A 17,498-nucleotide genomic window follows, 5' to 3' on the forward strand; every position below is an offset into this window, starting at 1 on the left:
GTGCCTTGTTGACAACTTGGGTCCATGGCTTCATGGGGTCTGCACCACACTCAGACCTCACCATCAGCTGTTACCAACTATTAGGATTCATCTGACCAGTCCTGGGTTTTCCAGTTGCCTAGGGTCCAACAGATAGGGTCACAAGCCCAGGAGAGGCACTGCAGGCGATGTGTTGTTAGCAAAGACACTCGTGTTGGTTGTCTTGCTACCATATCCCATTAATGCTGAATTTCACTGCACTTTCCTAATGGATACATTCATCGTAAGCCCCACATTGACTTCTGTGGTTGTTCCACACAGTGTTGCTAGTCTGTTAGTGTGGTGTCACCGCCACTTGCTAGGTGGTAGCTTAAATCGGCCGCGGTCCATTTAGTACGTGTCGGACCCGCGTGTCGCCACTGTGTGATCGCAGACCGAGCGCCACCACAAGGCAGGTCTCGAGATACGGACGAGCACTCGCCCCAGTTGTACGGACAACATTGCTAGCGACAATACGGACGAAGCCTTCCTCTCATTTGCCGAGAGACAGTTAGAATAGCCTTCTGCTAAGTCCATGGCTACGACCTAGCAAGGCGCCAATTGTAACAGTGCATGTATCTTACGAGTCTCATTTGTATAGTCCAGAGAGATGTATCACAAGGAGTAAATAAAGTTAAGTATATTCCAAAGCTACGTATTTTCTTGATAGCAGTCATAACGTATCTTGTTCCAGACTTGACGCCAGTCGGCGTGTGTGTACGCGTGCCTTTCTTTCGGCTACTTCAGTGTGGCGTAACAGTCTTGTTACATCACAACAGATTGGCGACGAGTGAAGTGTTCTTTCTGATTGCTTACATTTATTTGTGTCATGGCTTCGCCACAATCTCCAGATGTACTGTCCGAATTTTATCGCGTGCAGAATCAGCAGACGCAGGCGTTATTGGATGCCCTTGGACAGCTCGTCCAGGGTCAACGTGCCATTCAAACCGATGCGGCAGCCGCCGCTTCACGGGTACCGCAGCCACAACATGCAGTTGCACCGCCTTTTAGGAACTACGACCCGGCGCACGAGTCGTGGACCGAGTGGTCCCGACAGTTCGCCTTCCATCTAGCCGCCTACAGAATTCAAGGTAATGAGCGGCAGCCGTTTTTGCTTTCTTGTGTCGGTGTGTCCACCTACCGTGTGATAGTGAAATTGTTTCCCCGACACGACGTAGCAACTCTGTCCTACGAGGAAATTTTGTCTGCTTTAGATGCCTATTTCAAAGAAACAGTTAATGTGGTTGCAAAAAGGTATACGTTCTTTCGTACAAAACGTACGGCCGGTCAAACTAATAGGGAGTGGGTAGCAACATTACAAGGACTTACTAGGGACTGTGCCTTTGACTGTGACTGTGGCCTTTCTTATTCAGATACAATGGTACGTGATGCAATTGCACAGAACGTTTCTGATGTTCGCATACGGGAGCAAATTTTGAAACTAGTTAATCCCTCCCTTCAACAAGTGATAGACATATTGGATAGATAAGACACACTTGACTGTGCTCAGGAATCTTTTGAAACTTCGCCAGCAGTGTGTAACATTAACCGGCCCGCCGGGCGAGCTGCGCGGCCCGGTCAACTGCCCTCGCGCAAACAAACGCAGCTGCCGCCGCGCTCTAAACCAGGTGTGCCGCGCCAGCCCACAAATGCAGTGAAATCATGCCCGCGGTGTGCTACTAGACATTCGCGTGAACATTGCCCGTCACGCCAAGCTATTTGCTTTTTCTGTAATAGGAAAGGACATGTTCAAAGTGTTTGCCAGAAAAAGCTCCGATCAGACAATCACAATCATTCCAGGCCCTTTGCTTCACGCCGGAATCGAACCAAGGACACTCAGGATCGTGGACCTTCGCCCATGGACATTCATGTCGTTACTTCCACCCCGTCCAGTGCCACTTTCTCTAACAGTGACTGTGTTCGTCCCACAAAAACTGTGCGTCGACATCGCCGGAAATCACGTCAATTAGCAAGTGATTCTGTACAAGTGTCTGTTCCAATTGCAAAAAACAGTCGCTCTTGTCGTCAGCAGGACAATAAACTTTTTGTAGATTTGGACTTTAATGGCAAGGTCGTACCATTCCAGCTCGATACCGGAGCTGCAGTTTCATTGCTCAATCACGACACGTACAAACAACTGGGCGCACCTCCGTTGCGTGCCGCAAATGTTAAGTTACATAGTTATTCAGGACAGAATATACCTGTGTTAGGACAGTGCACTCTTCTTGCAACATATATGGGACAAACAAAACTTGTGTCATTTTACGTTCTTCGTTCTTCTACTGCAGTGAACTTGTTTGGCTTAGATTTATTTCAATTGTTTAACATGTCTATTGTAAATCAGGTCCTATCAGTGAATCAGACTGTGCCTTCAGACAGTGTTTCTCGCTTATGTGACGAATTTGCAGACATTTTTGCACCAGGCCTAGGTTGCGCTACAAACTATGACGCATATTTGGAACTGAAAGTAAACGCGCAACCGAAATTTTTCAGAGCGCGCAATGTTACTCACGCATTGCGTGATGAGGTCGCACGAACATTGCACGATTTAGAATCACAAGGTGTGAGTGAATGTGCGCAATGCCTCTTCTCTTTCAGCTCCGCTTCATCGCGTACGCCGTACCGGTGTTCCGTTTCTCTGGACGACGGAATGCGAACGCGCTGTTCGCCAGTTGAAATCGGCGTTGCTTTCTAATACTTGCCTCACGCCTTTCGATCCCCGGAAACCCCTTTTGTTGATGGTAGATGCATCGGATTTCGGGATCGGTGCTGTGCTTGCGCACAAAGTTGGCTCGCATGATCGCCCTATTGCCTTTGCGTCCAAATTGCTCTTGTCTGCGCAAAGAAATTATTTCCAGATAGAGAAAGAAGCTTTGGCTCTCGTGTTTGGTGTTACTAAGTTCCATGATTTCTTGTATGGTCGTCACTTCACCATCATCACGGACCACAAACCTTTGACATCGCTTTTTCATCTGACCAAGCCTGTACCTCCGCGTACAGCGCAGAAATTCATTCGCTGGTCTATTTTTCTCTCGCAGTACCGCTACGATATCTTGTATCGGTCCACTGCTAAGCACGGAAACGCCGATGCGTTGTCCCGTTTGCCTGTTGCTGAGGATAAAGCATTCGATTCTTCCGAACTTGCTTGCTTGTTCATTGATTCGGAAACCGATGAAGTGGTCGAATCGTTTCCGATTGATTTTCGTCGTGTAGCTACAGCCACAGCTGCTGACCCTGTCCTTGCTACTTTTTTGTGTTTTGTTGCTACGCAATGGCCTTTGTCAAAGTCTCGGATCGAGGATCCGTTGGTTCGCAGTTTTTTTGCTCACAAGGAGAGACTTTTTGTTCGAGGTGGTGTTTTGTTGTTGCGTTCTGATAATGATCAGTCCAGAGTAGTGGTCCCACGTTCGTTACAGTCCTCTGTCTTACGGCTTCTTCACCAAGGACATTGGGGTATAGTGCGAACGAAACAACTTGCTCGTCAGCACTGTACTTGGTTCGGAATAGATGCTGTGATTACGAATATGTGTTCTTCTTGCATGGCGTGTGCCGACCAACAATCCGCGCCGCCGCGGAAAGTCTTTGCATGGCCAAAAGCCACTTCCCCTTGGCAACGCTTGCACATTGATTTTGCTGGTCCATTCTGGAATGCTCGATGGTTGGTTCTGGTCGACGCCTTCAGTAATTTTCCTTTTGTTGTCCGGATGTCTTCCACTACGTCCTCCGCTACCATCCAAGCGTTGTCTGCTATCTTTTGCATTGAAGGTCTTCCGCAGACTATTGTTTCCGACAATGGCCCACAATTCATGTCCGCAGAATTTCAGTCATTCTGCCAGGCCAATGGTATTCAACATCTGACATCCGCGCCGTTTTCGCCTCAGTCAAACGGTGCCGCTGAACGATTGGTCCGGACTTTCAAGTCACAGATGTTGAAATTGAAAGAGTCGCATTCTCGGGAGGACGCGTTGTTGCTCTTTTTGTCATCGTATCGCTCTCAGCCCCGAGATGGTCGCTCGCCGGCTGAGTTGCTCCATGGTCGTCCTCATCGAACCTTGATGTCTTTGCTGCATCCGCCGCATCAGGTTCCTGTGCAGTGGCAGACTCCTGCTTTTGCTCCAGGCGACGTTGTATTTTATCGCAACTATCGAGGTTCACGGCGTTGGCTCGCAGGGCGCATTCTTCGCTGCCTCGGCTGCGTGATGTATTTGGTTTTGGGGGCCTCTGGTGAGGTGCGTCGGCATCTCAATCAGCTGCGCCTCTGTCGTCGCACGGGATCTGTCGCTCCCCGTCTGCTTTCAGCGACGGTGCCGTCCGGTCAGCGCCCTGGGGACCCATCTACTGGCTCGCCTCTTCCCCAGGTGTTACCGATGATGCCTTCCATTTTGCCCCATTTTGCCCGCAGCCGCCGGTACTCCAGCCGGCGCCGCCCACATTCGACGCTTCGCTCCAGCCGCCAAGTGCCTCCCAGGGTCACGCGCCGCCGATCGCTTCCCGTGACCAGCTGTCCTCCGCCATGGAACTCTTGCCCGCTCCGGACCACATGATGTCATCGCGCGTCGGATACCCCGACGCAATGGAGGTCGACCCTTCGGCCCCTCCTGTCTCTTTCCGGGCGCATACACCGCATGTTGACGTGCACCCTGGACTAGGTTTTCAGGCGTTTCCTAGCTCCCCTCGGACCGAATGGCCGGGTGCGGGTGGCACAGCCTCACCTGTTGTTAGGCTCCCCACCTCATCGCATACGTCAACATGGGGTCCTCCCCACGGTGGGCGGAAGCCTTATAACACGACCGTTCGCTGATTTGCGGGGGAGGAATGTGGTGTCACCGCCAGACACCACACTTGCTAGGTGGTAGCTTAAATCGGCCGCGGTCAATTTAGTACATGTTGGACCCGCGTGTTGCCACTGTGTGATCGCAGACCGAGCGCCACCACAAGGCAGGTCTCGAGATACGGACGAGCACTCGCCCCAGTTGTACGGACAACATTGCTAGCGACAATACGGACGAAGCCTTCCTCTCATTTGCCGAGAGACAGTTAGAATAGCCTTCTGCTAAGTCCATGGCTACGACCTAGCAAGGCGCCAATTGTAAAAGTGCATGTATCTTACGAGTCTCATTTGTATAGTCCAGAGAGATGTATCACAAGGAGTAAATAAAGTTAAGTATATTCCAAAGCTACGTATTTTCTTGATAGCAGTCATAACGTATCTTGTTCCAGACTTGACGCCAGTCGGCGTGTGTGTACGCGTGCCTTTCTTTCGGCTACTTCAGTGTGGTGTAACAGTCTTGTTACGTCACAACAGTTAGCACTAACAACTCCATGCAAATGCCGCTGCTCTTGGCCATTAAGTGAAGGCTGTCAGCCACTGCATTGTCTGTGATGAGAGGTAATGCCCGAAATTTGGTATTCTCAGCACATTCTTGACGCTGTGGATATCGGAACATTGAATTCCATAATGATTTCCAAATGGAATGTCCCAGGCTTCTAGTTCCAACTACCGTTCTATGTTGAAAGACTTAATTCCTGTTGTGTGGCGATATTAAGGCTGGATGCCTTTCCACATGAATCACCTGCATACATATGACAGCTCCACCAATGCCCTGTCCCTTTATACCTTGTGTAAATAATACTACTAACACCAGTATATGTGTGTATCACTATCCCATGACTTTTGTCTCCTCTATGTATGTATTTTCCACATCTCCTCCTAAGCCACTGGTCCCATTTCAACCAAACTTTGTACAAATATCACTTCCTGTCTGGAAATCATTGCTGTGGGGGTAGAACCATCTACCTATCAAAGGAGTGGGGGGGGGGGGGGGGGTGTGTGAACATCCAGTGTTTGAGAATGAGAGCACTTACAGACTTGCAACAAATTTTACACACAATTTCAAATCTTTAAAAAACTTTTTCTCATTGACAACCCACACAAAACAATGAAATGAAAAAAAGTTTATCACTTACTACATTTCCACTGTTCATCCAGTAAAACTACTGATTGAAGCATGGCATTTTAATTTATTACTTCTTTACTACAAACTATATTTGTAACACATTTTGCAGACGGTATTCATGGATATCAATGAACATATAATAAAAATTATATTACTGTACAACACACAGTTCAGGAGGTATGTCATGAAATACAGAAATGTGCGAAACACTGCCACATCACGTATGATGTTTTAATTTATTATTTATTTACAATTACTTCTATTCACAACACATTCCGCAGACAGTGTCCCCATCTGTCACTGAATTTACCAACAAAAATGTATCATTACATAACTCATCGTGTAGGAGACATGACATCGCAAACATTAAGCTGCACGAAAATGAAACTCCAGGGTGAAATTCGCTGAACATTCAGGTGAAATATGAGAACAAATAAGTGGGAAATTTACTTGACTAGTGCATTCACAGGGAATTGAACGGGTAAAAGGATAATTCTATATCTCTGAAACATTTCAACCAAATTTGGTACACACATTAGTTACAACCTGTAAAGAAATACTGTGGCGGTAAGAACCACCACCCACTGACTAAAGTAAGCGTGATAGCATGGAGAGAGAAGGGGGAGAGGAGGAGATGGACAGACAGTGAGGGGGAAGGAGAGAAGAAGATGGGCACAGAGGGGAGAGGGGGGGAGAGGGGGGAGAGGGGGGAGAGGGGGGGAGAGGGGGGATAGGGGGGAGAGGGGGGATAGGGGGGGAGAGGGGGGACAGGGGGGAGAGGGGGGGACAGGGGGGAGAGGGGGGACAGGGGGGAGAGGGGGGAGAGGGGGGAAAGGGGGGAGAGGGGGGAGAGGGGGGAGAGGGGGGAGAGGGGGGAGAGGGGGGAGAGGGGGGACAGGGGGGAGAGGGGGGACAGGGGGGAGAGGGGGGACAGGGGGGAGAGGGGGGACAGGGGGGAGAGGGGGGACAGGGGGGAGAGGGGGGACAGGGGGGAGAGGGGGGACAGGGGGGAGAGGGGGGACAGGGGGGAGAGGGGGGACAGGGGGGAGAGGGGGGACAGGGGGGAGAGGGGGGACAGGGGGGAGAGGGGGGACAGGGGGGAGAGGGGGGGAATTTGACTAATAGAAGAGGGGAATAAATACATACCCGGGCAATGTCTGGTATTAAGCTAGTAATAGCATGAGCTTACAATTTTTAAATTGTGAATCAAACATTAAAAATATTTGGAATATTAAAATGATAGTAAAAACTTAGCCTGTGGTAATGCTGGGTCGATACAGTAATCTGGTAGTGCTGTTGCCAATGCAAAATCCAGATAAAGGAGGGAGGTTGGTGTTAAGAAATTGTAAAATTGATGCCAAACTCAAGATCCTCCAAAGGCAACAACCCTATTTACATCAGAAGGGAACAATCACTCCAAAGCAAACTCAAGTTATATAGGATTATGGCATGAACTCTCTTAATGTTTGTAAGTTATGTGGTCCTTAGAGGAATGACTAATGAAATAAATAACTTTAAAAAATGATTTTATGACATACCTTTACAATGAATTTAAGACCGGATATTTTTAATCTTATGTTTGTGATTTAAGAGTTGAAAGCTTTATGTTATAACTGTAGCCTTCAGGTCTTCCAATGAGTTTCATCAAGTGCCTAGTGCGGCTTGTTCAGTTGTACTTTTACCAAGGTATTAATAAAGGAAATATATTCCCTCAATGAGTCTCCTTGGGTATAGTTTTTACTGAAACTGATTCTGAATTTTGTTTTGAGAGTTCTAATTTTGCATATGACGGCAATAGCCGAAATGTAGTGATAAATCAACATATTTTAAGTGATCCAGATAGTTCTATTTTCAAAATTTTAACTGAAGTGTTGTCCATATCCATCTGGTGAGTCACTATGTAACATATTCGAGTACCTGCAGCTTTATGTAGAAGTTGGTTCGAGTTCGTAACATAATTTTTTAGTTTCCAGAATGAAGTTTTTCAAGCTGCAGTGGGTTGTGTGCTGATGTGAAACTTCCTGACACATTACAACTGTGTGCCAGAGTGGGACTCGAACCCAAGATCTCTGTCTTTCATGAGCAAATGATCTATTGACTTAGCTACACAAGGCATGACTCACGACATGTCCTCAAAGTTTTTATGTATTTTATAATTGCCTATTTCCCTTCTTTTGAAATGGATCAACTGATGACAGCCTTATAAGAAGTTAGATGAAATGATCATATGGTGTTAATGGCTGGCAGAGCCCATCTGGGGTTGTTCGGCCACATGGTGCAAGTCTTTCTATTTGATGCCACTTTGGCGATCAATGCAGGTGAGATGAAGCAATTAGGGCACCACAAACACCCAGTCTGAGTGAAGAAAATCTCCGACTCAGCCAAGAATTGAAATGCGGTCATATGATCTATAGGCAACCTTGCTAACCAGTAAACCATGGGCTGCGGACTTTCTAAGAATTCAAAACCAGGCATTATGCCAATTGTGTCACTTTACACCTGAAAACACACTCTGCATTCATTCACCAAAAATGAACTTTAATGTAGACTTAGTTGTTACTTCAGGTTTGACTGTGCCCCTTCCTCCTGTGCCTCCCAGTCAGTTGTGAACAGGGAGAATACCAACATGAAAGAACCATTCTAGAATTTTCAATTTCAAAGCTGAGTAAAATATCAAAATTTTGGCACAACCACATAAAACTGATGATATCACATGTCATTTGATCCATTTTGAGAACTGGCTTTCATCTTCAGGTAAAATATGCAAGAATCTTTAAAAATAGGTAATACTTTAACTACATAAAAAACAGCAAATATGTCGGACTGAACAGTCTCTGATTAATGTAAAGTAAACAGTGGACAACATGGATTGGAATAACGATAACAACACAAATTAGGAAAGATTGCTACCCATCACGAGTAGCAGGCAGGTGCATTTAAAGGTAGGCTGTAGGATACTCTTCAGCTATCTGCAAAAGTACATCAGATGAAGAGACATCCAAACACATTTTCATACAGAATGAGATTTTCACTCTGCAGCGGAGTGTGCGCTGATATGAAACTTCCTGGCAGATTAAAACTGTGTGCCGGACCGAGACTCGAACTCTGGACCTTTGCCTTTCGCGGGCAAGTGCTCTACCAACTGAGCTACCCAAGCACGACTCACGCCCCGTCCTCACACCTTTAGTTCTGCCAGTGCCTCACCTCCTGCCTTCCAAACTTTACAGGAGTGCTAGTTCTGCAAGTTTCGCAGGAGAGCTTCTGTAAAGTTTGGAAGGTAGGAGGCAGGGTACTGGCAGAACTAAAGCTGTGAGGACGGGGTGTGAGTCGTGCTTGGGCAGCTCAGTTGGTAGAGCACTTGCCCGCGAAAGGCAAAGGTCCCGAGTTCGAGTCTCGGTCCGGCACACAGTTTTAATCTGCCAGGAAGTTACATTTTCATACAAGTGTAACTCATACAAATGTGGCTACTGTCTTCTCCAGGTACTGTGACCCCATTGTGGTGAGTAGCTCTCTCGCTTAGGGTAGGTAGTGTGGGTAGAGAATAAGTGTGGAGTGAGAAAGGGAAGGGCTATTGGGGTGGGGGAAGATGCCGTTCATGTTGGGCAGCATACTCAACAAATGCATGGTCCAACTGTCTCTAAGCCATAGTTTGGTGTTTGGTAGTGGCCTTTCATGTGCACAGACAGCTTGTTAGTTGTCATGTCGACACAGGATGTGGCATAGTGATTCAGTTAAGTTGGTAGACCCCATGGCTGCTTTCACACATGGCCCCAACCTTTGATGAGGTAAGGAATGCATGTGACTGGGACAGGTAGGTGGTAGAGGGAAGATGCATGGGTTGGGTCTCTCATCTTGGTCTTTCACTGGGATATGAGCCATGGGGCAACAGTTGGAGGCAGGGAAGGAATAAGGATGAACGAGGATACTGTGTAGCTTCGGTGGGTGGCAAAATATTATTGTGGGAGGGGTGGGGAGGTTAGTGGAGAGCATATTTCTGGTTTCAGGACATGATGAGTAGTAGCTGAAATCCTAGCAGTGAATACAATTCAGTTGCTCTTCTCCTGGGTGGTACTGAGTCACAATGGCATGTTCCTTTGTGGCTGGACTGTGGGCATGGTAGGTCACTGGTGAGATGGTGAGAGAAGGTGGAGACGGCCTGATTTGGGACAAGATGTGGGAGGCTAACTACAGTCTATGGATGCCTCAGGAAGGCCCTCGCCATATCTGAAGAGATATTGTTCGTCAATGCAGATCTAACAATGAGTGACTAGACTGCATGGAAGGGGCTTTCTGGTGTCAAATGGACAGAGGCTGTCAAAATGGAGGTACTGTTGGTGTTCGGTAGGTCCGAATCACCTTCTGTACACTCACTACCCAGCTCACCTGATATCACTACTCATTGTAGTGGGGCAATGGCACCCAAGACAACAGTGGCTGTGTGTGTGTGTGTGTGTGTGTGTGTGTGTGTGTGTAAAAATGGGTTTGTGTGTTTCTTCACATTCAGACGAAGTCTGATACGACTGATGGTTTTGCAGTATTTTTTTCTTTTTCATTATTAAAGCATTAATCTTTCTTTTAAAGATTCCTGTATATATTAACTGAAGACAAGCACTTGCTCTCAAAATGTCTGGAAAAATCCTGAATTTTATGTGGTTGAGCCAAAGTTTTAACATTTGACTAACGGAACCTTTCTAATAATGACAATAGACTTTTCAGTCATCTGACTCACCTTCTGGCTGTCTTCGTCAATGCTGTGTTCGATGATCTGGCGCAGCCATGTAACAGTGCTTGGGATGGGCTGTGACTGCATACAACGTTCTACCTCTATTTCTTCCAAGGCAGACAACAGAGCTCCTCCAAACTTTTCTTGTATCAGTGCATTATCCACAACAACCTTAATAGTCTGAAATCAGAAAAATAAATTTTCACTGTTTCTGAATTGCACATTCTACATTATTACTTCATCTATAATTAGGCGAGTTCTGCTCTCAACAACTCTGCAGTAACTGAAAGCTTCGATAATTGAAACGTTGATTGCCACATGCTTATTGATGGAGGTTTCATCACCATGCCAGACAGGGTACATGGTGTTAGGCTCTGCTGTGGACTTGTGCAACTGACTTGCAGGGCTCTTTGTACACTTGAGTTATTCTCTGATGAATTTCTGTCCCCTGAACTCCTTCCACTGTCAGGACATGCACTACATGTCTGTTTTTCTTTTGAAGCCTGCAAAAACAGATGTGAGCAGCAGAAAAATCATTCTGCAGTTGATTGCAAATCCCTGTTCGCTGAATTTTCTCACTGGTGCTTTTTGAAAAGAATGTAGTCTTCCCCATGGGATTCTCATTTGAGCTCATGAATCATCTCCATAACACTTCCTGTTAATCTAACCTATCAGTAACAAACATAGCTGCATGCTTCTGAATTGCTTCAATGTTTTCTTTTAATTTGATCTAGTGAGGGTTTTATATGTGGTCTACTTTGTAAATGAGGTACATTTTCCTAAAACTTCCCCAATAAACCAACCACCTTCCCTATTACCATCCTTAAAGGTGTTCATTCCATTTCATTACAGGACTCTTTTTCCTACTCCTCTGCATCATCTTACATTTTTTTCTACGATCAGAGCAAGCTGCTATTTATCAGACCCAATTGACCTCGTGTTTAAGTCATCCTGTCTCCTTCTACAGCCCCTCAAAGATGATACTTTCCCATATACAACAGTGCCATTAGCAAACAGTCGCAGATTGCTGCTCATCCTATTCGCCAGATCATTTATGTACACAGATAATGAGAATGGTCCTATCACACTACACTGGGGCAGTCTTAACCATATGCTTGTCTTTGATGAACACTCACCATCCAGGACACCGTATTAGGTAGTGTTACTTGAGAAGTATTTTTGTGCCATTCACATATCTGGGTACATACTCCATGTGCTCGGAACTCTGTTAACAGTCTGCAGTGGGGCACTGTGGCAAATGCTTTCTGGAAGAATATGTTGCAGAATTCTGCAGTATACTGATGATAAGGATACGGGTCTGTAATTTTTGCAGGTCCATTCTCTCCCTTCTTATATACAGAAGTCGCCTGTGCTTTTTAATAGTTGCTTTGGGCTCTGAGCTGGAAAACATATTTGTGACACGTGCAGGCTAAATAAGAGGTCAGTCCTGTACAGTTCTCTCTGTAAAACCAAACTGGGATTCTGCCCAGATCTGGCGACTTACTTGTCTTCGACTCTTTCAGTTACTTCTCAATGCCAGAGTTGCCTATTTCTAAGTGCTGTATGATCCTCCTGTGTGAACAATTTTAAATGCAACATTTAAAACTTCTGCTTTTGTTTTGCTGCCTTCTATTGCCAAACCAGACTGGTCAACAAGTGATTGGATAGAAACATTCAACCTGATTAGTGATTTTATGTTGGACCATAATTTTCTCATGTTCTCTGCAAGATCCTTCACTAAGGTATAACAGTGGAAGTTGTATACTTTGCACATAATTTTTTTTTTTTTTTACACACACACACACACACACACACACACACACACACACACACACACTTGTTTCTAGTAGCTTTGGTTGTCAACATTTCCATGATCTTTTTTAGCCCTGAGAATGCAATGACCTCTGCTTTCTCAGCATTTTCAGATTTTGTTATTAAACCATGTTGAGTCTTTTTTGTCCTTAATCCACATACTTCAGTTTCAACTGTTCCCATAATTTCTCTATGCCAATCATATTGGAATTTAAAAAAATGCCCATTCACTGTCTTAAATAGAAGGGTAAAAACTTCTTATCTGCGAATTTTCAGCACAAATACTCTCCTAACCTTTTGGACAGATATATTAACTTTAGTAACCATTGTTACTGTGGTGACGCCATCACTAATCCTCGTCTCTATGTTTTCAGAATGAAAACATGGCCCAAGTAGGCTGCAGTCTTTTTATTATCTGTGGACCACCACAAAAACAAAATTTTAAACTGTTGCTATGTCACTGGTGATAAAGGTCAGATTTGTTTGTAGCTACAAGGTCTAAAATATTTCCATTGTGTGTGGATTGTCAAACTAACTGCTCAAGGCAGTTTTAAGAAATGAAATTATGAAGGCAGCAAAGTATCAAACAGGCAGAAAAATCAAGGCCCTGCAGAAATCCTATGGTAACAGGTATTTACAATTTGTACAGAAACCAGACTGCAGATATAAGAGTTGAAGGATGTGAAAGGGAAGCAGTGGTTGAGAAGGGAGTGAGATAGGGTTGTAGCCCATCCCCAATGTTATTCATTCTGTTCACTGAGCAACCTGTGAAGGAAACAAAGGAGAAATTTGAAAATAGAATTAAAATTCAAGGAGAAGAAATAAAAACTTTGAAGTTTGATAATGACATTGTAATTCTGTCAGAGCTAGAAAAGGACTTGAAAGAGCAGTTGAATAATATGGATGGTAAAGACATTATAAAATGAACAACAACAAAAGTAAAAACAGGTGATGGAATGTAGTATGATGAAATCATACAATGCTGAAGGAATAAGATTAGAAAATGAGACACAACAAGTAGTACATGAGTTTTGTTATTTTGAGAGCTAAATAAGTGATGATGGTGAAAGTAAAAAGGCTATAAAATGTAGACTAGTAATAGCAAGAAAAGTGTTTCTTAAAATGAGGAATTTGTTCACAATGAATACAACTAAAGTGTTAGTAAGTCTTTTCTGGAGGTATTTGTGTGGAATTTGGAAATGAAATGTGCATGACAAATAGTACAGACAAGAAGAGATTAGAAGCTTTTGAAATGTGGTACTATAGAAGAATGCTCAAAATTAGATTAGTAAATCGAATAACTAATACTTAAGCAATATTCTAGGGAGTGTCATATGAGTATTATGTATGTGGTCTCCTTTGTAGACTGATTGCATTTCCCCGCTACTATACAGTCTGCCAACTGCTTTACCTGCGTTTGAGATTATGTGATCATAGTGAGTTGATAGATTCCAACTGTGACTCACTGATATCATAGTCATAGAACATACTTTTTTTTTTATTTTGGAAGTGCACAATTTTACTTTTCTGAAAATTCAGAGCAAGTTCCCAATCCTTGCAATACTTTGAAACCTTGTCAATATCTGCAGCTTCTTTCAGACAGTACTTCGTAACAGATGACTGAATTATCATCAAAAGGTCTGAGGTTACTACTAGTAACGTCTGCAAGGTCATTAATATACAACTTGAATAACAAGGGTCTCAACGCACTTTCCTGGGGAACATCTGAAGTTACTTCTACAACTATCAATGACTCCCTAGCCAACGTAAGTTGCGTTGTCCTCTCTAAAAAAGAAAATCTTCAACCGAGTCACAAATTTTGCTAGGTAACACATACAGTCTTACTTTTGATAACTGTGGTATCATAGCCAATCAATACCACACAAGGGCAATCATTTGAGGCTCCGATGTTCCCACTAGAGCTTCGCCCCTTGTCTGACAGCTGCAGTGACAGCGACTGGTGCCACCCAACTGCTAGTGGCATGAGTGCCGTGCTCCCTGAGCTAAGGTGCCATGGATCACAAGGATAAAGTGACTGTTCAACTGCAACTCAGGCAGTTCGTCCCCAGTAGAGTTCGTCTAAATTCTTATGGAGTTATAGTTGAGTTGTGTGGCTCCAGTATTGAGTAGTCTAGTATTATCTTAGTGCAGACGTAACTTTCTCCACAGAAGTGGTATCTTTGAAATGGTCCGCATAAGTCTGCCTCAGAACCCACACTGTCCTGATGGGACATTGCACTTTTGGAAATGGGACTTTCTTGGTCACTTCAATAACCATAGATGTGGTACTGAGTCAAATGCTTTTCAGAAATCTATAAGTATTTCATCTGCATTAATGCCTTGATCCATGGCTTTCAGTATGTCATGTGAAAGAAGTGCGAGCTGGGCTACAGATGATTTATGTCTTTGGAATCCACGCTTCTTGGCATAGAGAAGGTCCTTCCGTTCAAGATACCTCAATATGTTTGAGTTCAGAATAGATTCTAAAACAAACATATGTTGAAGATATTGGGCAGTAGTTTTGTGGGTTGTCAATTACCTTTCTTGCAAACTGGTGTGATCTGTGGCTTTATCCAATCACTAGGGTTGGTTTTCTGTTTGAGGGCTCTGCGGTAGACTACAGTTAAAAGAGCTCCACCAGACCCTGGCACTTGGTTAAATTTTAAAATTTCAGCTGTTTTTCCAATGCCATTGACACTAATATCTATTACACTCATGTTTTCGGTGCTATGAGAATCAAATTGTAGCAATATTCCTGGGTTCTCATTTGCAAAGGAACAAAACAGAGTTAAGCATTTCTGCTTTAGCTTTGCTACCATATGTTTCAGTTCCTGTCTCATTCTGAGTGACTGGACAGTACCTTTAGCGCCATTAAAAGCCTTTACATACGACAGGAATTTCTTTGAGGTTTGTGAGAGACCTTTTGCCAATATTCTGCTAAGGCTGAATGAAGGCTTCACACATTGCTCTCACTATGGCCAAACGCATTTCATTCACAATATCTCGTATCTACACTGCTATGCCTTGTTTTACATCTGTTATGCAGTAGTCTGTTTCTTTACAGAGACTGTACACCTGGGCCAGCCACAGCTTGCCAAACTTCACCCATGCAGCATGTGCAGGCCATCAGAGGGCCAAGCCTGACCTGTCACTTGGCTTTGCTCGGTGCTTCTCGGAAGCACTCAGAACAGCCTAACATTTCATTTAGCATTGCAGTGCAGTGCCTTTTGTTTGGCACAAGTCTCTTCAGTTCGGCAGAATAGTGCTGTCAGAGCTGTTTAACCTACACTATTTGTTTGTGATATGAAGAACGTTCACTGATCTAGTGGCTGTTTGCACAAAGGAGGCACTCCAGAGATCTATCATAGAATCCTTGAAAATTAATGGTAATGACAGAAAAGAGGGATTAGAATTCTCAATTCACATATATGGCAGGTAGTGATATTTGCTATTAAACAATATTAAAATACCACGCAGAAAGAATTTATGGGTCTAGTTGACAATGAAAGAGCAAAAAATTAGGAAAATTGACTTATGGGATTCGTTGTTTTTTTTTAGATCAAAAAGCACTTTGCAGGCCTGTTGTATGCAAATAATGGATGGTACGAATAGTAAAATTTTTGAAATCACAAACATTATTCCATTGTCAGTTGCAACAGTTCTCAGTGGAACCGAACAATGAGTATGGAGAACTTCATACATCATTGCAGAGTACATAGGTTAAGTCAAGGGACATTCCTGGGACATTCTTTTGATTTAAAACCTGCTTCTGTTTAAGTTTCTGAAGGAAAGAAGAGTACAGGAATGAAAATTAAAACATTTGGAATGAAGGTGTAGGAAAGAAAAATACAACATCCAGAATGGAACTTAACTGCACACTGCCCAGAGTAAGACACTGCAAGGAAACTTCTTTCTGATTTGATGGGGACTGATTTAAAAAGAAAATCATATTGTAGAAGGGATACATTATGACAAGGACAATCCATTTCCCTAAGATCATTGGCAGTAAAGAAAATGAAAGGTTTGAAGAATTCTTGTGGCCTAGAAAGAATTGAAAGGATAGTTTTATAAAGATTTTGAGGGCATTATCAATCTTACAACTGTTTCTGAGGTGTTTTTGAGGCTGTTTGCCACTGCAGTTGAAAGCACTCCTGCGCATGTGTAGATGTAACTGACTGACCTGCAAGATAATCCCAGTTATGTTAAAATTGTCAAGAATGCCTTCACTGCTCTCCTGAGGTAGAGTTTCCACATCTCCATAATAAGGTTACAGAAGTGCTACGACATTTTTATTGACATATTGCTGTGAGAGATATTTTTGAGTTATGAAACTAAGTCAGTCATGATTACTGTCAGAACCTGGTGTGGCAAACCACAACTGAGACAATAGTGGTAAAAGTAAAAATCAGTAATGGATCAAAGTTCATCATTTCACACAACATTTTAAACATGACAAAGGTCACCACTCACACGGTTCAACGATTGCTAACACCCAACGAAAAGCCCACGTAACTGGGGGACAAGGGAAATGTTGCAGCTGTGTCACGTCGTCCTAGATGACTTCTTTAGCTACCTACGGTAATTACAATGAGTGAGTGTATCAGTATTACCCCAAGACAAAGGAGCAAAGCAAGCAGAGAAAACATGATTTCACCACAGTCAGGAAAAGTGAGGACCCAACCAACATTGTGCAGATTGAAATTATGAAAATGCCGAGGAAGCAAAGAAGGCTGTTGCACTCCCAGTTAAAAATAGAGTATGCAAGTGATGACAGACAAAGATTAGTAGAGATGCATGCATCTGTGAAAAGACCTATGTGCAAAGTATACAACAGCTATCAAATTTTTTGTCACCACCGTCGCCTCACAACTTGACACCCAGTGACTTCTTTCTCTTTCCTCACAAGAAAAAACTGTTGAGTGGTAAGCTTTTCCAGAATGATGACAGGAATATTTTTGAGGTGGACTGTTTCCTGAACAATCTAAATA

General features: G+C 43.9%; 1 protein-coding gene across 6 annotated transcripts in view; it reads right to left on the reverse strand.

The window, feature by feature from the left end:
* Positions 1–17,498, reverse strand: part of LOC124801037 (crossover junction endonuclease EME1) — a 68,201-nt gene that overhangs the window by 35,113 nt on the left and 15,590 nt on the right. For all 6 annotated transcript variants that reach the window (XM_047263047.1, XM_047263045.1, XM_047263046.1 and 3 more), the window contains exon 6: positions 10,705–10,878. In XM_047263047.1, coding sequence (XP_047119003.1) covers positions 10,705–10,878 — 174 coding nt within the window. The remainder of the gene's footprint in view (positions 1–10,704; positions 10,879–17,498) is intronic.

This window comes from Schistocerca piceifrons, chromosome 1 (genome assembly GCF_021461385.2).
Source record: "Schistocerca piceifrons isolate TAMUIC-IGC-003096 chromosome 1, iqSchPice1.1, whole genome shotgun sequence".
Taxonomy (NCBI): domain Eukaryota; kingdom Metazoa; phylum Arthropoda; class Insecta; order Orthoptera; family Acrididae; genus Schistocerca; species Schistocerca piceifrons.